Source organism: Cyprinodon variegatus, unplaced genomic scaffold, assembly GCF_000732505.1.
Source record: "Cyprinodon variegatus isolate N-32 unplaced genomic scaffold, C_variegatus-1.0 Scaffold39, whole genome shotgun sequence".
NCBI lineage: Eukaryota > Metazoa > Chordata > Actinopteri > Cyprinodontiformes > Cyprinodontidae > Cyprinodon > Cyprinodon variegatus.
The window spans coordinates 1,056,630-1,080,296 of record NW_015150492.1 but is presented as its reverse complement, the minus strand read 5'-3'; the positions used below and the strand labels follow the sequence as shown (position 1 = coordinate 1,080,296).

Sequence of the window (23,667 nt, the reverse complement as noted above, 5' to 3'; positions counted from 1 at the left end):
CTTCCTATTTTGAAGGCATGTTTACTCTGTAAGGGAGTAATGTTCAGATTTTGGAGAGTCTTGATCTAAGATAATCTGTAAACTTCAAAGACTTGGAGCTCATTTTTACTGATAAATTCTTAAATTAGCATAAGAAAAATGTTAAAACTGTTTGATTAAAAACTTTAAAATTGTTTGATTGCTGTATCAGCAGTAAAAAAAATTTTCCCACTGAATATTGGGAAAGTATGCCATCAAGCCAAGGCAGCACGGCTCGATGGTTATTGGAAACTGGATAGAAATAATCAAAAACTATCTTGCTCAAGCTAAGGACTTTATGAATAGGTCTTTGGGATTTTTGCCTAATTAGTTAATTCCATAATTAAATTGATGTATTGAAAGAAAGCTGTCAAGCTGAATGCCTTATGAGGAAAGCTGCAACTATTGATCCTTTTCAGGTCTGAGCTTGGCAACTGAAGGATGACCATAAATCACATGATCACTCTCCTTCAACCCTCAGGCAGAGGGCAGGGCAGGCCTTCTTTTATTATGACGCTCATTTAGAGACCCAGCTGACGTCTATTGGAAACATTCTAGTTATTTAGACTTAATGTTTATTGCTCCAGTCTTGCTTTTATCAGAGATTGATGTTCTTCATTTTGGTTTATTACTGTTAGGTGCGTGATAAGCAGCCTAATTCGTCTTCCCGTTTTAATCTCCTCGTCAACAATCAGTCCATTCAGACTTCTCAAGCATCAACAAATACTTTCAGTGTGGTGGTTTTAAATGAAAAGTGCAGTAACATTCAGAATACAAACTTCTGAAAGTACTTTAAGTATGAGATTATTACATACTTTTTTAATAAATAAGTGTTTTTATTTGAATGTGCATTTGAATGTGCTTTACCAGAGACATCCATGTTTGTCAAAGAACACTACTGCCACCTACCGGTTCGTTACGGTGCGGTATTGGCTGTTGAGCAAGTCGCTCTATTATCCATGAAGGCGACAACCAGTGCACTATGTGAAGCGGAGAGTAACGGAATAATGATGTGTGTTTCTCTGGCCAGGAGTTCGATGGCAAATCCTGCCTCTTCAGGTTGGCAATCCAACCGAGAACCCATGGTGAATCATGAATCTGAAAGGTCAAATCACTAATGTTTTTAGTCACTTTTATCCAATGTATTAAAACATCCAACTTTCAATGGTGACGTCCCCTTTGAAATCTAAAATAAGTGTTGTTGATGGCAGGAGTGTCGAGTAGTTCCCATTGAATTTGCTTGTAAAGCGGGGAGAATGGCGCTCGGCTTACTGAATGACCACACACATGACGTCGGCCGGAAGATATCAGGAGTAAGGTGTTCCCGGACTTGGTGATCGCGACTAAAAATATTGCTTTAATTTTTCTCGTACTCGTCTCCCGCTTTATCCGGAACCGGGTCGCGGGGGCAGCCGACTAAGCAGAGACTCCCAGACTTCCCTCTCCGCAGACACCTCCTCCAGCTCTGTTGGGGGAAGCCCTAGGCGCTCCCAGGCCAGCCGAGAGACATAGTCTCTCCAGCGTGTCCTGGGTCGTCCCCTGGGCCTCCTCCCGGTGGGACGTGCATGGAACACCTCCCGAGGGAGGCGTCCAGGGGGCATCCGAAGAAGATGTCCGAGCCAGCTCAACTGACTCCTCTCGATGTGGAGGAGAACCGGCTTGACTACTCTGAGCCTCTCCCGAATGACCGAGCTCCTCACCCTATCTCTAAGGGAGAGCCCAGCCACCCTGCGGAGAAAGCTCATTTCAGCCGCTTGTATCCGCTTGTATTTTTTTCACTGATTAATGCTAAATACATTAAATCATCGCGAACGTATTAGTTTAAAGTATAAATAATGACCCATTGGTTATTCCTTGCTGACCGGACTTTTCCTTTAACTCTGAAGTTCATCAGGCTCAATTATTTTATGTCTTTTGAATGTTTGCCCCACTATTTCATATCTAGTTTTGAAGAGAGTTGATTCAAATTATTTTTAGACTGTAGTTCTAACCTGCAGGTGAGGAAATGTTTTATTTTTGGACAATTTAAATTTCTTAGGTTGTGAAACTTTGTGGGTCTGACTAAATAGTAATACAGTATTGTTTGTGTGGTGCTAATTGTATGATTATGACCCATTATTGGAGCAGCTCTGGGATCCTTGGCTTTCACATGTGGGTTTATTTTCTGAAACTGGCAGTGGATCACATACTAAAAGTGTTGCTGCAGCAGAATTGAGCCGAGCAGCTAAAGTGTAAAATAAAGGCCATCTGTGACCGAATGTGTTACACAGAGGGCTTGTGGAGCCGGCTCGTTATCCTCTTAGCAGCTCAGATCCTGAGAAATACTACATACTCTTCATCAGACTGAGGAGATCATTGATCACTAAACCACACAGTGTTAACAGATGGCAGACATGATGGTGTCTGTTTTAAACACCAGGCATAATGTTTTACCTTTAATATAGGAGCTTTCGGTCTGTGAAAGTTGTCAGCCTCTAGCTCTCTACCTGAGAGGCACTAAACATAAAACATTTTAATTATAATTATGGCTAATGGTTGGAACTCTTTGAATTATGGTTACCTTCTGCATATTTGTAATGTGTCATAAGCACTAAAGAAACAAGCAAGATTGGAGCATGACTAAAGACGGAGAATGTTAAAGGTGTTGTGTTTGCCAGGGCTTCCTCTGGAAGCTGACAGCAGGAACAGCTGTAGATTAGAGCAAGACGCAAGGCAGAGAGTGCACAGAGCTGGGACCTGCCCTGGAGCTAAGGGATGAGGGTGAATACTGGATGATTTTACAGCCTTTTTAAGGCTAAATTAAAACAACTTCTTGAAAAGCCACCCGCAAACCTGTCGAGCTTAATTACTCTTTAATTTTGATTGGAGAAAAAAAGCTTTGTCTCTGCTGTGTTTCTTCACCTCATGTTACTGCCACATACAGTTCTGAGTGGTTATCACGATATGACAAGAAACATAAGTGGAAGTTTTCCAACTCAAGCAACCAGATCCATTGTAAGTTTTGTGTTGCTGTTGCAATAGCTAAAACTGTGCCTGACGCGTTGCTAGAAACAAATCCACCACATTGCTTTATATAATGGTGCTGTGGACTGTTTATTGAGAACGCACCATTAGAATAAATCTGTGAGGATAAAGCCCTCCATACTACAGTTGGGAATTGATAAGATTTTCACCATTCCGATTCCCTAATCGATTCTGTGAAACGATTAGATTCCTTATCTATTCTCCTATCGATTCTGTGAAACAATGAACTTGGTAAGTGCACAGTGACATTCGTCTACCTTCACCTGAGACATTCTATTTCTACCTGCCTTGGTGAAAACAAAAGGCAGTGAACCGGAACTGCCAGCCTCTGAGCCAGCCAGGCTACCCGTCTCCTCACAGTCATCTAAATCTAATGGAGAAGGCATCCATTTAATGAATAAGCATTACAGTACAATTTCGGGAAATAAAATAATCTCCCCGTGATTTAAATAAACGAGCGTCACCTTTCTCTCGCTCCCTGAACTGCGGAGCAACTTCGTAGCATGGTTAATAACCCCAAAGAGAGGTAGGAAATTGGTTTATTTCCAGAAATGGAATATGATTTACTAGGAACCACATTAAGCACAGCCAGTGATATAAAACTAGCTACTTACCACCAGAGTTGCATTCCATGATGGTCGTAACTTTAGCTTCTGTCTGGAAGCATCAAAAACATGGCATTCATTCAAATGTATGCCATGTTGTGTGCACAGGTGTTTCTGCATGTTGGATGTAATTCCTCCCGCGGATATTATTGCCACTTTACATCCAAACTTTCGATCGGTTTACCTGATGGGACGCCATTTTTTTGTCTTTCTTTTCTAGACTTACGCCTGGTCACGTGGTGCTTGCTTACTGAATGCCGTGTGCGTAACTTATGTAGAAAACATGACATAAGTCATGCTGCCCAGCGCCCTCTGGTGCTGCCTGGAACCGTTAAAAGAACCGTTAAGCAAGCTGCCAAACTGTGCCATGGAATTGTAACACACAGAACCGGTTCTGAACAGGAACCGGTTTTCGATTCGCATTACTACCCCATACATAACAATTAACTTCTATCAAAAGGTGTAAACATAATTCTAGCTTTCCTCTATTCATACCTGCATTCTAACTGGGCACACACATCGACCACAAACCCGCAAACTGCTGCCTTTTGTCCCTCCTATTCATCAATTGCTGAAAAAATTGACAACTTAGAATGAGATAAAAACTTAAACAGTTGAGACTTACCAATTTTGTCAATTTCGAGTTTTTAAGTTTTACACTTAAAATTACCTTTACACTGAAAACGATTGTAGTTTCTTGACTTGAAGCCTATTCTTAAGCACTGATGGGGAGATATGCAAAGGTTTTGAAATGAACTGTTTTTGTTGCCACTTTTGGGTTGATTCCAAAGAATCTTCAAAGCCAGTTATCTATTCAAAATACTTTGTAAAGTGCCAACCTCCAAATGGTCATGTTTTTTTCCAAAGCTTTTTGATTTCCTCAGGCTTTAAATAATTAGAAAGCTTAGATTCCAGTCTTTCAGGATCTGCAAGTACCTTAAAACGGCCTGGTGTAAACTTGCTCATGGGTTTGCCATGGCCTGTCATATTTTTTATTCAGAGTTTTAGATAATGATATGAAGGCTCTGATTAAAGGCGTTTTTTTTTTGTTTTTTTTACCTTTTGATCTAAATCTTTTATTTCTATCACTTTGCTAGGGCTTTTTTGCTAAATCAAACCCAGTCTGTCTTTTAGTGCTGTAGAAATCTGAGTTCACATTATCTCAGTTAAAGGTTGCCCTCATCTGTTTAATTTCACAGAAGGAGACTCATCTCTCAGCGTTCCTCACTAGAAACTCTGGAAGACATTGAGGAGAACGCTCCTCTACGCAGGTACAAGCAAAAAATCCTCTCAAATTAACTTGGGGAGGGGGATTCCACCTTCTTTGACATGACATCCGTATAAATACAGACTGCGGAAGAACCACAGTGCTGGTACTATTGGACCTCAGTGCAGCATTCGATACTGTAGATCATTCCATCCTGTTAGAGCGCCTGGAAAACTGGGTCGACCTCTCTGGTACAGCTCTCAACTGGTTTAAATCATAGTTAAAGGACAGGGACTTTTTTGTGTCAGTAGGCAACTTTACATCAGAGATGACAAAAATCACATGTGGGGTTCCCCAAGGGTCCATCCTGGGTCCCCTCCTATTCAATATCTACATGCTCCCTCTTGCTCAGTTAATAAAAAACAACATCAGCTACCATAACTATGCAGACGACACACAGCTTTACATCACCATGTCACCAGGTGACTATGGACCAATTCAAGCATTGAGGAAATGCTTAGAAGAAATCAATGCCTGGATGTGCCATAATTTTCTTCAACTGAATAAAAACAAAACTGAAGTAATACTCTTTGGACCAATAGAGGAGAGATCTAAAGTTAGCATACAGCTTCAGTCGCTTCAGCTAGTAACCACTGATCAGGCCCGAAATCTAGGTGTAGTGCTGGATTCAGACTTGAACCTCCAAAAGCATTTAAAGACAATTACAAGGTTGGCTTTCTATCACCTGAAGAACATTTCCAGGATTAAAGGACTAATGTCTCAGCATGATCTGGAAAAACTAATCCATGCGTTTATTTTTAGTCAAATTGATTACTGCAACAGTGTTTTCACAGGTCTGCCTAAAAAGTGGATCAGACAGCTGCAGCTGATCCAGAACGCTGCTGCCCGTGTCCTCACTAAGACTAAGAAAGTAGAGCACATCACCCCAGTTCTAAAGTCCTTACACTGGCTCCCTGTATCTCAGAGAATAGACTTTAAAATACTTCTGTTAGTCTATAAATCTCTGAATGGCTTAGCACCTAAATACATCACAGACTTGCTATCAGTGTATCAACCCTCCAGACCACTCAGGTCTTCTGGCTCCAGCCTGCTCTGCATACCTAGAACCAGAACTAAACATGGAGAAGCAGCATTTAGTTCCTACGCTCCACTTATCTGGAACAAACTTCCAGAAAACTGTAAAAGTGCAGAAAGCCTGAGTTCCTTTAAATCAAGACTAAAAACACATTTGTTTAGGATTGCCTTCGACTGTTGTAGTTAAACAGTTCAAATAAAACATATTTTCTTTAATCCAACTGTTTTTAATATTCTTTTTTTGTTTCTGCATTTTTTAATTAATTTTTTTATTTTTTCCTACTTGCTTTGATTCGGTTTTATCTTCCTGTATTTTAATCATGTAAAGCACTTTGCATTGTCTTTGTACTGAATTGTGCTATACAAATACATTTGCCTTGCCTTCTTTATCTGTGTAATTTTCTTGTTGGTTTTATATTTTAGATGCCGAACCCTATCGGGTTCACCTCGACCAAAGAGCTTCAAGAAGATTCACTTCATAAAGAACATTCGTCAACATGATATGCACAATGGAAGGTATGAAGTCAAGCAGAAGCCATCATTCAGTCATTGCAGGTCCTCCTTGAATGATGTGAAGCTACACCAGTCAATGAAGAACAGTTTGGTTCTTTCTCACATTACAGGGAGCAGGCCCTATCCATTCACAGCATGTCCCTCTGATTTGCACACAAAGAAACTGGATATCCAATCCAGTTGAACTGTTATGCAATCTAATGAACTTGTATTTGAATATTTATCAGATTAACACTGACTTTCTTTTTCAATCACACACCTAGTCTCACTGCTGGATGCTGAAAAGAATGTTTTGATCACTTTTTAGAAGCATGTATGCAACACAGAAACTGCTTGCATTCAACAAATTCTGCCTCCAATGTGCTGATCTTTAACTTATTACTGAGGAGAGACTTTACTACTTCCAGGACTTTAAGTGTTTTATGGTCAGCGAGCTCTTATCGAGATTTGAGATGTGGTTGAACATTGGTCTTTTAATTTTTTTTTTGGAAAGGAATGATTTTATTTCTAGATTCTTATTGATCCTTTGACTTACACAGATAATGATTTCATCTCTGTATCATTTTAGAAAAGATGATGGATTTGGTGGTACTTTTTAAGATGGGCTCAGTCTTACCTTCCCATTATTGGTATTGATTAGCATGTGCTAAAAAAGGTGCACTAGTGTTGCTCATAAGCTGGATTCCATTTCATAGATCCAGCTCTATTAAGAAATGATTGGAAGATTTTTATTTTTTTTTTACCTTTCCTAAAGTTAACTCTTATCATAGTATGTGCCATGTACTGAACTAGACCTAACATGTATTTTACAAATTTTAGCTCTACTTCAACAGGAAAATAGGATGTGAGAAATAGCATTGTATAAAGGTATTTACGGAGCTATCACCTTTTTAAAGTTTTGGCTTTTATGCTGATATTTATTTTTTGCTATGGTCCATGTGTCGGACAATTGTTTTTAGAGAAATACTGTTTATTCAATTAAATTCAAAAATACTTTATTAATTCCAAAGGGAAAATACATTTAAATCATTAATTACTTCCTTACAGAGTACTTTAAAGTATTTTACACCATTACGTTTTTTTTTTTTTCCTGCTTATTATCAAACCTATGTTTGCTGGCCCTCGATTATCCTTCAGGATTTACCGGTACAGAACAGAGTTCATGGTTTCATCAACTAGAGCGAGTTCTAAAGCAGTCCAACACCATAACACCCCCAGCAACATGCCTGACTCAATTTACTCTTTGTGTTTTACTGTAAATATAACATGGGGCATACATCTTCCAAAACATTTTTTCTTTGCCTCATCAGTCCGTGGAATATACATCTACAGGTGTTTTGGATATTTACAAACCAAAAACTTTGCTTTGATTAGTTATTTGAAATCTTTTATGTCTAGTTTATTTGATATTACATTTTTAAGTGTCACCATTTAAAAATACTGATTAACTAAATGGATAAACCATTTTTTCGACTTATTACAGACATATATTAAAATATATATACCAAATTGTGAACCATTGATCCAAGAAATAAATTGTCTCTCAAAAATTAATAATGAAAAAAAAGAAATCTATAAAATATAGACATTGCTTTTGAACCGTGCTTAAACAGAATTATTTTTTTTTAAAAACTCATGAAACAGGCCTGTACAAAATGATGGTACCCCTAGAAACAAACTTAAAATAATTGTGATCAAAGACACATGTTAAAGAGAGGTGTGTTCACTAATCAGCATCACAGGTGTCTTGTAGTGAACAGTGGGCCTTTATATAGGTCTGCAGTTAGTTACATTGCTGTTTGATGGCATGGTGTGTACCACACTCAACATGGACCAGAGAAAATGAAGGGGGGTCATAAAGGAGCCAGTGTTCAATAAAGCATTTGTTGCACCTGCTTCAACTGATTTAAAGATTTATTTAACACTTTAAACTTAAGTAATACTTTGCAATATTTCCCCTCAGAATTAGAGTACTCAGAAGTAGTAGAGGTATGCTCACACCAGTTAAAAAAAAAGACGGAACAAAGTTCCTTACTGAGGTTTTCCAATCTTCTCTTTGCTCTGAAGTTTTACCTGCCATCTCTCTCCAACCTAAACCTGTGGATCTTCACCAGATAGATGCTCATCAGCTTGTTCACCATTTTCTTTTTCATAGGATAGTCCTTATCAGTGGCAGAAGATCCTTCTATAGTGTATTTTCTGTCCTGCCCTATCAAGATTGTAGCCAAACAGGGTATGTATCAGACGGCATGCCGTACTCTTTATGACTCCGCCCATCCTGTGCTCCCTCTTTACCTCCCCCCTCCCATCTTTCTCTTCTGTCCACACAAACTCCCTTCCAAGCTTGGTTTTAGCCGATTCATTTTTACCTGAATGGGGTAATAAACATCCAGCTGAAAACGGCTTGAAGGGCTTAATTGTGTGTTTATATGTTTCAGTATAAATAGACTAAATAGCTTTTCTGCTTTTTGCTTTTGTTGCTTTTCGTCATCATGGTTCTGGTGGCTTGTGGGGCACTCATCCTTTTATTTCCCACATAATTTTCCTCCATAGCTGGCTTTGCTGTCTACCCTGTTTACCGTTCCTGGGGTAATTGCTCCTCTTAGGGGTAGTCCTTTTAACCCTGAAATAATAACCCTGCATTATGTGTTGGTTTAATTTTAAGCCATGCTTTATCTGTGACTGCTCTACCAACTGTGGTTAACATGTATATACTAGACGTTTTTAAATTTTTGTTATTTAAATGGATGAAAAAGGGTTCCAAGGGGTTTCGACCTCAATGAGCTTTAACACAGGACTGGTTGTGACACCTCACCTCTGCAATATCCCTTGTTTTTTTGAAGCTGAGAAGGAAACAGGGCAGGTAAACACCCAGCCATACAATGCACAGAAAGAAAAGCTCCATGTTGAGGTTTAGTGAGGAGCATAACAGGCTCAGAGTATTTGTGGAATGTCCTAAGCCCACCAGTAGGTGCAGGGTCAAAGGTTAATTAGCACCAATGCTGTCAGTGTGCACATTTGTTGGTTTTTGAGGCATTGGGAAGTTTTCCATTAAGACTTTTGCCCCTTGTTTTGTTTTATTCTGGGCAGATTTACATCCTACAGTACGGCTGAAACTGAAAATCCAAGAGTAAAAGGGTCAAACTTAAGATCAGCATGCCCTTTTCAGTTTTTATAATTACCTTCTCACCATTTGTTTGGTTTTTATTAACTTTTTCTGTTTAAAGTTTCACTAGTATATTCTAAAAAAAGAGCACTACTAGAACCACACATTTGTGCACTGAGATTAGTGGTTCAAACTGACTGCTTCGGTTGGCTGGATGCTGAATGGATGCATGTCCTGCTCCCTGGATCAAGTCAAAAATAATCCAGAGACTTTTGATAATTTCTTTGAAAATGTGATAAAAATCTTTGACATAATTTTTTTTTTTGCCATTCTCCAAAGTTAAGGAAAAAAATCAGTTCAGTGCTCTCTGAAAAAAAAAAGTAGTGGATTAATAATTATTTTACTACCACCAAAGATATGATGATGGTAGTGAATATTTCTCTTTAAAACCATGAAAACTGATGATTTTGTTGTTTTTTTGTTTATTCTACATTTTCTATTAATTCAAAGAACTTCTACTGAATGGAAAATTGTTTTGTTTTGATCAGTAATCTGCTTAAAGGTTTTCTCTGTCTGACTGATATGTGTTGATCTCCTTAATACCAGGAGATCAACACATCCTAAGTCTGCCCTTTGCACAGTAGGAGCCATAATAAAAACAGTCATTGAGGTTGGTAATGGAGGATAATTAGCTCCTAACAGTCTGCTCTTGTCTCTGTAATGGAAATTTGTTTCCAGTTTTTCAAACACATGCTTTTATTCCTAAATAATAATGCTTTTATTTCTTGCCGATTGGGTTGAAAATTGACAGCAACTTTTATAGTTATGTCTAAATATAAACATTTATTACATTGTTTATATTGTTATTGTTTATATTTTGTTTTAAAAGGTAATGAGTGTCGAGCTGTACAGAGTTCTTGCACTGTACTACCCGACACTGCAATCTACCTGCTCTCACTGCACGTCCAAAAACCACACTGCAGACTCGGCGCCGAGAGATGGTGCTGGTCGGAGTTGTCAATCTGGAAGAACTCCTTTTTTTGTACATGTGCAGTACGTGAGATTTTGGTAAATCGGATATTAGACGCTTGTAACCCTGCTTTAACAGCAGAATTTGCACATGAACACCTCACAAGGGCTGACTGAATTTCCAGAATGTCTGATTTTCTCCCAACTTTACGATTACCCGCTGTATTATTCGCAACGCTGGACACACAAGGAGACTGAAACTCGTATCCAAGAATTTCTTGGCACAATTGGAGAATGGTCCCCAAAAAGGGAAAAAACTCCTATAATGTATGCCTGCCTTTAATAAGGGCTACAACTGTAAATGTTTCCATCTCTTAAAACAAGATAATACCAAAAGCAGCCGTGTAGAAGAACACTCCTTTAATGATTTGTTGCCTTTCCTTTCAAAATATATCCTATAGGATCATGTTATACTTTAAATTTTAAATCTATGTTTAAACCTTGCAATATGGTGTGTTTAGTGGGCATTCAAACTGAATTGATAAAATGTTAAATATTTTTAAGGGAGATCAACCTATTTGATAAAGTTATTGACTTGGCAGTAGGCCCCTACTGGCAGAGTCTCATACCAGCCCCTGATAAAATAATAAGTTGCTTTGTATTTGTCTTTATTTGGTTAACTGATGGGATCACAACATATAAAACTGAACTTGTTTATTTCTTTTAAAAGGAGTCATAAAGTATAATAATGCTAATAATACCACTAATAATAATAATACTTTTCTTTATTTATACTTTTTATAATAATAATAACAATAATAATAATAATGATAAGTAAACTGCATTCAACCAAGCTGAGGATGATTAATCCTTTTGTTTCACTTAATTTGGAACTCTGAACCAATTTGACCTGATGAACTCTCTTAGACTGAAACACTAACATACAGATCAAATGAAACCTCAGGATCATGCATGTTTTTTCTTTTGCTTTTTTTTTCATTACCTCCTGTTTAATCCTCATCATAAGGTAATATTGTCTATTATCTTTTTTCCTCCCCATATTTCCATAGAAATGCAATTATTAGCTAACGTGTGTTCATTAGGATCTATGTTATTTGGATTTGTCAGTACTGTGTACTGCCCTACTTGTCCATCTGATAACAGTTTTTCTTACCGCAGATTAGGCTACACATGTCGCCAAAACACAGGTTTTATGTGTATACATGTCAATAGATGTAAATCATAAGCAAGAATGAGGCATGGATAATAAGGAGACAGAAGACGAACAGGATGGTATTGTGATGTCACCTTGCCTGTTTTTAAATAAAACGCTTTTAAATAAAAAAAACTATTTGACTTTAGGCACAGATAAATACTATACCATACTTTTAATTAAGTTATACTGAAATAGGAGACATTCCTTGCTTGTTTCAAGTAACAATTTAAATGTGTTTGAAAGTGATGCCTTGTCAATAATAATCGTTAATTGCAGTTATGCTGGGTAGTTATTAATTTCATGGCAGAACCAAATAAAAAAGCTTAAAACGAAAAAAACAAACAAATTTCTTATAGATGAAGAGATCTGTCTTCTGAAGACATTCCTCAGAGAAATGTTGCTGTCCTGTAGGAAGATGTCACCTGGTTTGAAACTGACTTTGGGTCACGGCTGGTTTTCAAAAGCATAGAGCTCAGTTTTGAGCGTTATGCCAATGTACTTACAAACCACTTCACTCTTTCCTGTTGGGGACCTCAACTAGGCTAATAAAATGGCACTAACAACCCCAGACTATTGAAATAATCATCAACTAATTTAGTAATCGATGAATCGTTAATTACAGTATTGAGACTCATACTCAACATACCTTTAGTTGACAGAGTGACCCACTTAGAGCAGTAATCATATCAAAATTTTAAATTTGCATTTAAAATAAATAATTTTCATCTGTCATTACTATCCACAACTCCTCAAGTGGAAAAGTTTTAGTTTCCCCAGTTTGATTTATAAAAAATCTTCTTTAAAGAACCTTGGTTATCCAATTACTAATCGAAATGATAATCGACAGAATAATCGTTTTGCTAAACAATCGTTAGTTGCAGCCTAATCTGCATGTTAATCACTTAACCCTTTCCCACTGGCTGAAAAACCAGTTTAAACTCATTAACAATCAGCTTTTAGTGGCAGTGGGAACGGCTCACTGACCCGGCTAAACCTAACCCGGCCTTGACAAGTGACCCAGGTTAAAATCGCCTTCAACCAGCTTGGCGTTGGCCGGTATACAGTGGGAGCGTCAACACACCGTGCCAGTCGCTTCTTACCTTACAAGCGGAAACACTTCTATGTACATTGAATAAAAATGGAGACTCACTGGTAAGAGGGATTGGGACAGGCGTACAGGTGGTGCAGAGGGGGTGTGCGGGAGTTTCGGTCTCCGTCGGCTCGGTAACCGCACCGGAGCCAGTGTGAGCAAGGGGTTAGCGCGCACAACCCATGTACGGAGCGCTTAGTCCTAGATGAGGCTGATCCGGGTTCGAATCCAGCCTGTGGTCCTTTGCGGCATGTCTCTCCCTCTCTCTCATACCCCCTTTTCTGTCAGCCTATTGTCAAAAAAACAAGCTTATAGTGCCTCCAAAACTAAAAAAAAAAAAATAATTTGTATAAAACCTCTGATTTCCTGTTTAGAAACGAACCAATGTCTCTTTAAAATCCACCTTCCTATCATCCTTTTTTTATTCATACACCCTCCAAAACTGAAATCGTGATAAAATATAGGTTAGTTTGTTGAAAAGGAACGGTGAACCTTAATAAATTACTTAATACAAGTGATGGTTTTCTCTCCTTGCGCGAGCACATATTTCAGCTGAGTGTATTTTACTGTAAGCAGAGGAAAAGTATATTTGGCTCTAGTATATTTGCTTTTTCTTCCAGCTGACTGTAAATACTTAGAAACGGTTGGGAAAGCAAGATTATATATAATTCAATAAAATTACATTTTCTTTCCCAGGTTCAGTTAAGAAAAGCTAAGCAAGCAAAATCAAGCAAAACATTTTTTTTTTTTGTAATTGTGTCTAACGTTAATCTGATATTTACAAATATCCCTGTTGCTATGGTCTGGTACACTACCTTTTTGCTGAAGTAGTTGGTATATACAGTATTTATATAGTCCTGCGGTAGCCACACATTGCCCCACTGACACACATTTGGCTCTCCAGCCATCTGTTTTAAGACACTCTCCCATATTAGTATGGCATTTCAGGCTTCTGTGAGGCAGCAGCTGACAGAGTTTGGCTCAATTTTCTCCCTGTGTCTCCCAAGGGCATCATTTATTTTAGAGTGCCCTTAGAAGCTCCTGAAAACGAGAGCCGTTAACAGAAACTAGGTCGGCTGCTCAGCGCAGGTCGATGCAGGGTCTGCATGTGCAAAGCACAACAAGAGTGTTAGAAAAGGAGATGGAGCAGGACTAAAGGAAGCTGCAGCGTCATTTGTTTGTTGAGAGCTCTAAGAGTCTTGTGCTCATCAGGGAAGTAAAGACTGAAGGGCGTCAGCGTCACCCGTCAGGAGGCGTAAGTGCCAAGGAGATGGTGATCGGACTGGAGGGAGTGGAGTTAGGAGCAGATGGAAAGGTGAGAAACCAACAAAAATTTTGATTACCAAAAAAAAAAAAATGTTGAAATGATCAGACTGTATTTAATGTTCTGAAGTATTTACAATGGCTGTAATAGTATTATTACCTTTATTTTTTATTGTTTATATTTTGTCACATTAGAACCACAAACCTAAATACATTTTTCGGGATCCTTTGTTACAGACAAACTCTAAATATTTCATATTCTTGGGAATTGGGAAGAAAGAGGCTTCAAGATTATTTATACTGTATTATCTTTTTAAGAACAGCTTTTCCTTCCTTTTTGGCACCAGCAGACCTTAATTTGGCTGATAGGAAATTTGATGGAGATGGAAGGAAAGTGTCTGCAGGCTGAGTTAGGGACTAGGGCTTCCGTGTGTGTTGTTTCTTTACCCCTACATTGCTGCAGCACCTAAGATGGTCAATATTGAAGGAACGAAGGAACAACATGTGGGAGAAGGAGCTCTGTTCCAGCTTTTTTTAATAGATGCAAAACACTCCTGTGATACTAAAACTGTTTTAGACATTCCCCCCATAGTGAAACTTAGCTTTTAGGACTAAAACAATCAGAATAAACTATTATTAAAAGAAAAAAAATATTGATATAAATCTGTGAATCATCCTTAACAGTTTATACAGACTGAGTAAATCATGTGATTTAAAGAACAGCCGACTCATAGCAGCGACTAAGCAAATATTACAAAAAATATAAACTATTAAAGATAAAAAAGCTTGTCTTTCTGTAAATACAGAACTCCTCTGTTCCCTTTTAGATAAACCTGGTTCATATTTTGTAAAAAAAAAAAAAAGTCAAATAAATCCCCCATAAAACGGGAACACCATTTTTTTTTTTACATTGGGCCCTTGATTTTACATTATTACAGCATGTTCTACTCACCCATATGAGTTTTGTGTCATTTGGAGCTGTTCTGAAGAACAAAGCGGCATGTGTGTGATCTCATCCGCGTGCCGGACTGGAGTTGTGACAGGCAGCCCGGGCCACAAGCGGCTACGCTCTGCCCCTTCTATTCATTCGGCTAGCAAAACTGAATCGTTCGATTCCATTTAGAGAGCGAGATCATCTGTGGTAGTAGCACTAGCCATCTTCCAGGCATGTGAATAAAACTAGCAGCAGTTCAGCGCACAGGATGAATGAATGGTAGCCGGCGAGCGGATGACGACATACACGCGCCGCTTTGTTTTTGAAAGATATAAATATAAAAAATATGTCTGGGGGACAGTGATTCGCCTACATGTTATGAATGCTGGCGTACCATAAATGATAAATTATGAACAGTTTAGTTTGTGCCTTCAAGTCGACTGACCATAGGAAGATGTTACTTGGGTATAGCCTAACTGAATATCTTCAGAACAGCTCCAAATGACACAAAACTCATATGGGTGAGTAGAACATGATGTAATAATGTAAAATCAAGGGCCCATTGTAAAAAGAAATGGTGTTCCCCTTTTAAGCATTGTTTGCTTTTAAACTATTAACCACAAAATCTGACTTAAATTCGAGGAACCCAGACTTCATTCACCTTTTCTGAAATCTACTTTCCTTCAGAAGATTATGAAAGTTTTTCAGAGTATGTGATATGATGAATGAAGAATAACTTGAGATGGGGCAGAGGTTCACCTTTCAGAACACCTATGACTCTACAATCACAGAAACAGGTGATTAGAGGCCAAGTCATCTAGGGTATTGGTGTCCTTTTACCTTTCAGATCCAACTGATCAACTCTGGCAAGACTTTGTGAAATAGGTCAAGCTCAATGGAAATAGATAAAGATTGTGTAATTTTTCTTCCAATAATAGAACAGAAAATGTTATTTTCTAGATGACAGACTGTTCAACAAATTATTCACACAAATGAATGAAACCCTGATTAAGATTTACGGTACATTTTTTTCATAAAAAATATCCTTTTTCTAGTCTATCAGAAGATTATAAAATGTGTTGAAGTTTGTGGTTGTATTTTGACAAAAAGTTCAAGTTTGTGGATCCTTTTAGGATGCTGTGCAAACATATCTTAAAAAAAAAAAAAAAAGGAAAGAAAGAAATGTAACCCTGACATATTGTAAATCATATTGTTGCTAATTCATGCATTTCAGGATTTGTTATGCGAAACAAACTCTAAATAAACCCATTAATCATTTAAAAGTTTATGTTGTATAAACATGCATAAATACAAAAAGCATTATGTTGCTTATTTAAAATGTTGCCCCTATGTTGAGGAGATACCCGCATCCAAAAATCAGCTGTATCATATGCTGGATCATAAATATGAAACGGAAAAATAATGATTTATTATGTATTAGACTGACGGCCGTTAGTTGGTCTGAAAAAGGGCCGTGAGCCAAAAGCTTAAGAAATGCTTAAAGTATCCATAGAGGAGCTGAATCTGGAGTGCTTAAGTATTATGATTACTAGGCTTTTCTCTGTAATATGGTAAAACCAATGGCAATGGATGGAGGAGCAGAAAGTTTTGCATCCCACCTGAAAAGTAGTTTTGGGTTCTATTGCTCAGATCAACTTTCATTTGCAGACTGTTTCCTACACCCAATTCCTGTATTCCACAAATGTTCTGGGCGGTCGAAGGAACACCATCGACTCCACGTCCTCCTTCTCCCAGTCTAGAAACGCGAGCCATCGCAGCCTCAGTCTGGGCAGGGCCAACAGCAACCAGAGCAGCTTGGACACAGGTGAGTGAAGAGAAGCGGTTCACATGCAAAATCCAACTTAAAACTCATGCTGTCATGTTTGTTCATGCTCGCATCAGGGAACGAGTTTGGAGACTTTCGCGAGTATGACCCCAACCTGCTGGATGACCCGCAGTGGCCCTGTGGAAAACACAAGAGAGTGCTCATCTTTCCCTCCTACATGGTGAGAAAACAGGGCATCGCCATCAGCGGCAGCAACAACAAGCTCTGCTCTCTGCAGAGCGGCTTCAGAAGGTTGTTTTCATTCAAAACAAATCCGAAGAGGCTATTCTCCGCCTTGACACGTAGTCTCAAAACACCCGGTTGTATTTGGCTGTGGCTATTTTTTGACCTTTTGTGCTCAGCCTTCCCACCATAACTGAGAACAATAACACCGGAAAGATTTGTCTGCTGTTTATTCCTAAATAAAACATTTTAGAGTTTATCAGCCTTATTGGGAGGGTTTTTCTGGTGCTTTCTAATCATGAAGGTCAGCACTACAGTCTCCCACCTTAATGAAAACAGTCAATAAAACACTTTATCTTTACATAAAGCGGATCTCAAAAATGAATCCTCTGTTGTTTTTTTGTTCCTGAAGAGAACGGATGCTTTGTGGTGCTTGAGGAAAACCTTGCAGAGCTTATTTCCCTCCTCATTCTTTCCTGCTGTGTTTATTTTTTTGTGTCAACTTGCAGAATGAACAAGGACTGACATGATTAAAATGTTAGTCAAGGCCTCTCTCACTTCCTTCAATAGCAGAAACAAACTTCTGACAACAATGGCTATTGTGTTTACTTCTGGAATGGAAGAAGTACATTCTCTGCATTTCAAGAATGCAGGTTTCTCTGTCGACAACTAAAAGCAAATATGCAATTCTAAAAAGATGTGCTGATCACATAAAAAAAGAAATTATGTGCAATGTAAGTGGGCGGTTGCAGGGATTTCACTATTTTAGGGCATATTTTATAGAGACATATATTTTTATATTTATTCCTAATGAATAAAAAATTTTTTTCATTTTAACTTCAAAAATATGTACTATTTCCGTTTCTCTATATCATAAAACTGATGTGAAAAAAAAAGTAAAAAGTGCAATGGACTATATCTGTAAAATGTCAAATATTTCACAGCTGTTTTTTTTGTTTAATCTAGACTGAAGAAATTCTAGAAACGTTTGTAAATAAGCAGGTTTCCTATCGCCAAAAGCTCCAGAAACAGAAATGTTTGTTGATCCTTTTCCATTATCAGTGTTTCTTCTTGACTTTGAAGAGCATCTGAGGAAAAGCTGGTGTTCAATGAACAGTACAGACTTTTGAAACAAACCTTTGTTCCCTCGGAGCATTAAACCTAGAAGGAAGTTTTTAAGGTGGACTTGATGTTTAAGGATGGACTTAAAGCTGTCAATAACCTATTTTAGGAAGCCACTTGTTTCTGTCTATGATTTGTAGGATTTACACTAGATCTTTTAAGTGTTCAGATAGATTCTTCATCAGACCTTGAAATCCAACACTCACATATGAGAATCTAATGGTTCCCATATAACAAGATCCTCGTGGGGATGTTGACACAGCTCTGTATTGTTTTATTCCAGACTACAGTTATTGAATATGTGAAGCCCTTTGACCTGAAGAAGGACATGAACGAGACCTTTAAGGAGAAATTCCCCTACGTACGGCTCACTCTCAGCAAGATACGGAGGTAAGCCAACAAAGAATCAAACTTCTGATTGATGCATTCATTCATTTATCCCTGTGTAATTTTGCTCTATTATATCTCTTCTGTCTCTTTCACTTTTTTCAAACTCTTCACTTTTGCACAGCTTGAAAAGGGAGATAAAAAAGCTGGCCCAGGATGAATGCGGGTACGAAGAGCCGACTGTGGCCATGGCTTTCGTCTACTTCGAAAAACTCGTTCTTCAAGGCAAGCTAAACAAACAAAATCGCAAGCTCTGTGCTGGAGCCTGCGTCCTCCTGGCAGCTAAGATCGGTGGTGATCTAAAGAAACATGAGGTCAAGCATCTTATAGACGTAAGTTTGCCTGTCCGCAAAACTAGAAAACAATGATTTTTTGTTTTTAATGTGTGCCCACTTTGGTGGATTTTCCAACTCTACTGGGGGAACTAATCCCTCCCTCTCTAAAGAGGCTTTTTACTGCATTTGCAAGCTGTTTTATAAAACATGGCAGGCTAAAGCAGGAGCCAACATGCACAGGCAGATCCAGTTTAGGGTAGAGCAACAAGTACTCTTTGGATATTTGCTTGAATAAGTCCTAAGGTTTCACACTTATGGCTTTTAACAGTAGCAGAAATTATTTTTGTTTTTAATTGCTCCTTCATTTGTAAAATTCTATAGTTTATGTTGTTCTGTCTCATCAAATGGGCCTCTATTGAAAATGAGATCTTCCATCTCAACGAGACTGCCTGTATAAATCACAAAAATAAAAGTTTTTTGCTTTACTTTTTCCAGAACCACTAAATTTGTGGTTATATTTTATGAAAAATCACTGATAGATTTTTTTCAGAAAAATGTTCCTGAAGTTTCTTCAGTTCAGGTTATAAAAACTCCAGTCATTGAATTAAGATCAAAATTTAAATCTGTTTCTGAACCTTATCATATATAATCAGGTTATCAGCTGATTATATATGGCAACATGCTTAGGGTTCGGATGTGTTTGACATGACAAATTCAGTGCATAATCCTGCAGTGGTAAGAAAATAAGATCATACATTTTACAATACATTTTGTTGTTGTTGTTTATTCAAACTAATTCAACTTTTTAGGTTGAAATTAAATTGGATAGGCATATCTAATCTCATTTCAGCCTTTATGTTATATGATATTGATCAGCGCAAACACAACACAATAGAAAAGGAAAAAGAAAACTAACATAAATCTGAACATACCATCCCCATTGTGAAGTGTGGTGGTGGCAGCATCATGCTCCGGGAATACTTACCCTACCTTAAACCCACAAATTAGAGCCCAGCCTACTGCATTAAAAATCACCTTATTAGTCAATTAAATCCCCCAGTTAGTTTAGGTGTCCTTGGTTCCATAGGATATATTTTTTTAGATGTCATTGATAAAATGTTTTGTTCTAACAGTTTTGAAAATGGAAAGGATTGGGCACACCTGAAAACTTCCAGCTAAATTGAAAACTGGACAGAGATGACATTAATGTGAGGCAGTCATGAGGACTGCAATAACTGGAGATAATCCACAGCTTTTTTATGTGAATTCTCTCTGCAGAAACTGGAGGAGCGATTCAGAGTGAACCGCAGAGAGCTGATAGCCTTTGAGTTTCCTGTGTTGGTGGCACTGGAATTCAACCTGCACCTTCCAGAACACGAGATCATGCCTCACTACAGACGCCTGCTGCAGACCTCTTAGCATTGGTGAACCATCAGGAGGAAAGCAGTGGAGTTCTCCTCCTGATTCCCCCCCCCCACCCGACCCTCACAGAATCCTTCCTCCATGATGGATTCGGACCACTATAGATGAAACCCCTCTTTCCTCTGCCTTCACTACCATTCGCCAAAAAAAAAAAAAACTACTTTGTATTCTTTCACACCTAACATCACTACAAGGACTTCATAGCAGTTTATACGTCTCATCAGCTTATCTTCAGGACTTTGTACATTTTCTCTTGTTGATTAAGAGAATGTTTCTTCAATTTTTGTTTAGTTCATCTACCCCTCCTCCGTGTTACCTCGTAAGCTGCATAAAAGATTTAACAAAAAACTTTTTTTTTTTAAGCCACCTTTTGAGGCTGGACTGTTATTCCTCTGGAGTGATTCGTCTCTTTGCAAGCCTTTGTATTGAAAGTGTACTTTTTGCATACTGCAATATTTTTTTAAACTCATCTCGGGAACTAACCCAGAGGAACAATAAGCTAAACATATAAATGTAATTGGACCTTTTAATACTGCTTTTTTTTTTTTTTTTTTGTCTCGTCAGAAGACTTTTCTACTAACAGAAATCTGCATGAGCGTTTATTGGTCTTTGTACTGGGGTAGAAAAGATGCGGCCTTTCTGTTTGGATCGTTTTCTACCACTTAAATGCTTGCTGCGGACTCCCCGAGGCCAGACATGCTTTTATCAGTGTCAAATTTCCTGTGCTCTATGTTAGAGTGTAATGCTGGCACATTTACGGTGCTTTGTTGCTGGGGCTGTAACGTGTGCTAAAAACGCCATTAACCAACGAGCGGGACTGGTAATGGTGTGCTCGGTCGTCGGGGGTGAGGGGGGGTAATGATGTGGGAAGAGACCCGTGCCTGCAAGTATATCTCCTCTGCTGAAGTGTCCTTGAACAAGACACCAGGGTTCTTCCAGGCAAAAAAGAGACATTTGTTTTTAGCCCACTAATGACCTCTGTGAGGAATCTAATTAAAGCGACGGGGAGCAGATAGAAGTTGGAACATTACGGTAGCTTTATTTTGAAGTTTTTGCTTTACTTTTAATTCATTTCAACTGTGTAACAATTGCTTTTCTGGTCTAATCTTAGAGCTTTGAAATGTGTCACACACTACCAGAGTTTTGACAAGTCGCTGCATTTAAAGTGTAAAATAAAGCTGTTTTTTGGTGCTGCTCAAGGGATGAACAGTGTTTCAAGATGAAGTGTTCCTAAAATAATTTTTCATCTTATCAAAATGGATTGTATTGTTTTTACAGTAAATGAATGCTCCTTTTCTGTCTGCAAGTCCAAAGAATTTGCTATTTGATGCACTATGAGTACTCTGTGAGTAAGGGCTCATGGGTGAAAAGCTTAACCTGTGTTTGTAAATAAAACATTTCTTTGCTTGTTCAATTTTAACCTGACTTTTTTTTTTTGTCTCCACTTTGTTTTTAAAAAAAGACAATCAACAGAAATGTTTTTTGGTTTTTTTGCAGACATGCTTAATCGTAACACTTTGTCACTCCCAATTTTGAATGTATTTATGTGAATGACCAACAAAGTGCTTCATGGTATCCAAAAATTATAGTTCAGTTGTCAAGTTTTCCTACAAATGGAAACCTTTGTAGGTTGGCATGTAGCTGAGTTTTACCCTCGATTATTCCTCTGAAAACTAATGCTGCACATCACCCAATCTCTGAAGCACGGTGGTGGCACTTTCATGCTGCATCATTAGGGACAGAGAAACTGATTAGAGTTGAATGGATGATAAAGGCGGCTAAATATGGGGCCATGCTAAAAGAAAAGCTGCCAGAGGCCAGAAAGGGCTGCAGCAAAAGTTCCCTTCCAGCAGGAAGTAATACTGTTTCATAAAGCGTCCCTGAGCCCGGGCTAAAACCCACAAAGCTTTTAGTCTATAGATGTTTAAAGCTCTTAGATATAACCCATTTACAACTCTAATCACAACAATTTTATGCACTAATGATTCTGTACTGAGAGCATGGTATGATTTTTTTTTTAGGTTGTGAGAAAAAAGTTTCAACTCCTGTATCATTTGAAGCTGCAGGAATCTTGACTTTCTGCAAGAGGCCCCCCCTGAATGTGCATTTTTGGGATTACGGCGCACTTTTATTTCTGTTCGAAGCTGCTTTTTTTAACTAAAGGAAAATACGTAAGTATAGCCCTAACATAACAGTAGGCCAGTGCAAAAAAAAAAAAAAATGTAATGTAATACATACAAATCAAAACATTGGAAAAAGCTTTCTCAAATTAAATAAAACATTTGGCAAAAATCTTCTTTAACCACAAAATTAAACGCTTATTTAAAGGAACCGACTCCATTCAGTCCTTAACTGAAAGTTAAGACAGTTATTTCTTTCAGACTACTGGCCTTTTATTATTTTTGAACGAAGGCAGACATGAAATGGGATTCAAACCACTTCGAGGACTAAATTGTGAGACCCTTCTTTACATGGTTCTCTGTCAAGATGTTATTAAAATAAAATTGCATGTGTCAAAATGTGGGCTAAAAATGGTGGTAACCTCCTGTGATATAACTTTAGCAGATAAAACCCACCAGATCTTTTGAGGATGCGTCCAGGGAGCCTGCAAGATCCATTCAGACCCAGCAGGTACTAGAGAGAAAGAAGGGAGTTTATGAAATGTCTCAGAATTTCCATAAAACTCCACACATCCGTTCAAGTTCAGCTAAAACCCACCCATAATCACATCTGATAGTTATTTTTATTTTTTCCAAGCAGACGGTAAACCTGTCAAACCAGCTCTGCAGCCATTTTTCATCTCCAATGTTCCCCCTCTTCAAACTGAGCCAGTCTTAAAAGTCTGCCTGCCAAACTGGGTTGTTTTCTTTTTTTCTACCTGTTCCACTGTGACTCTGAATGGATACTAACCAATGCCATGGGAGTGATATTTATCTTGTCCTGACACGAACTCTTCATTTTAAGATTTCTTCATATCTGAGAATATGTATCAGTTTGATTATTATCTGAACACAAACAGGCCTTGCAAATGCTTTCATATTTTTGCATAAAACATTGAAAGAATATAAGATTTGATGGATTGGGATTTGATTCACATTATTGATCAGAGAAACAACCAAGTGGTATTTAGTTACTATGAAGGAGCAGCAAAGATCAACAACTTCAGAAGGAGAATCTATTAGTGTTTCACTTCAACATTTAATTGAAAGAAAGTAAAAGAAACCTTATATTCTCAAGTTGTCAGGAGACACTGCAAAAATGTTAAATAAGGTAGATGCCATTACAATGAAGCCATCTGAGCTTCATTTTACACACAGGCCACAAGTATGGTGAAAGCTACTGCTGAACATCAGCTCTGATTCCCTGTGCTTATGGTGAAACATGGTGGTGGCAGTACCATGATGTAAGGATGC

The 23,667-nt window shown here is 38.1% G+C and overlaps 1 protein-coding gene across 4 annotated transcripts in view; it reads left to right on the top strand.

The window, feature by feature from the left end:
* Nucleotides 1-21,654, top strand: part of cables1 (Cdk5 and Abl enzyme substrate 1) — a 32,935-nt gene extending 11,281 nt beyond the window's left edge. Inside the window, exons 2-10 of one of the 4 annotated variants that reach the window (XM_015369918.1) lie at nt 4,847-4,918; nt 6,373-6,465; nt 8,618-8,695; nt 14,056-14,158; nt 16,709-16,865; nt 16,943-17,046; nt 18,454-18,560; nt 18,682-18,889; nt 20,111-21,654. In XM_015369918.1, the coding sequence (XP_015225404.1) occupies nt 4,847-4,918; nt 6,373-6,465; nt 8,618-8,695; nt 14,056-14,158; nt 16,709-16,865; nt 16,943-17,046; nt 18,454-18,560; nt 18,682-18,889; nt 20,111-20,251 (1,063 nt within the window). In that variant the 3' untranslated portion in view covers nt 20,252-21,654. The remainder of the gene's footprint in view (nt 1-4,846; nt 4,919-6,372; nt 6,466-8,617; nt 8,696-14,055; nt 14,159-16,708; nt 16,866-16,942; nt 17,047-18,453; nt 18,561-18,681; nt 18,890-20,110) is intronic. The other 3 variants (XM_015369919.1, XM_015369920.1, XM_015369921.1) reach the window with 3 other exon arrangements.
* Nucleotides 21,655-23,667: the final 2,013 nt, after the last annotated feature.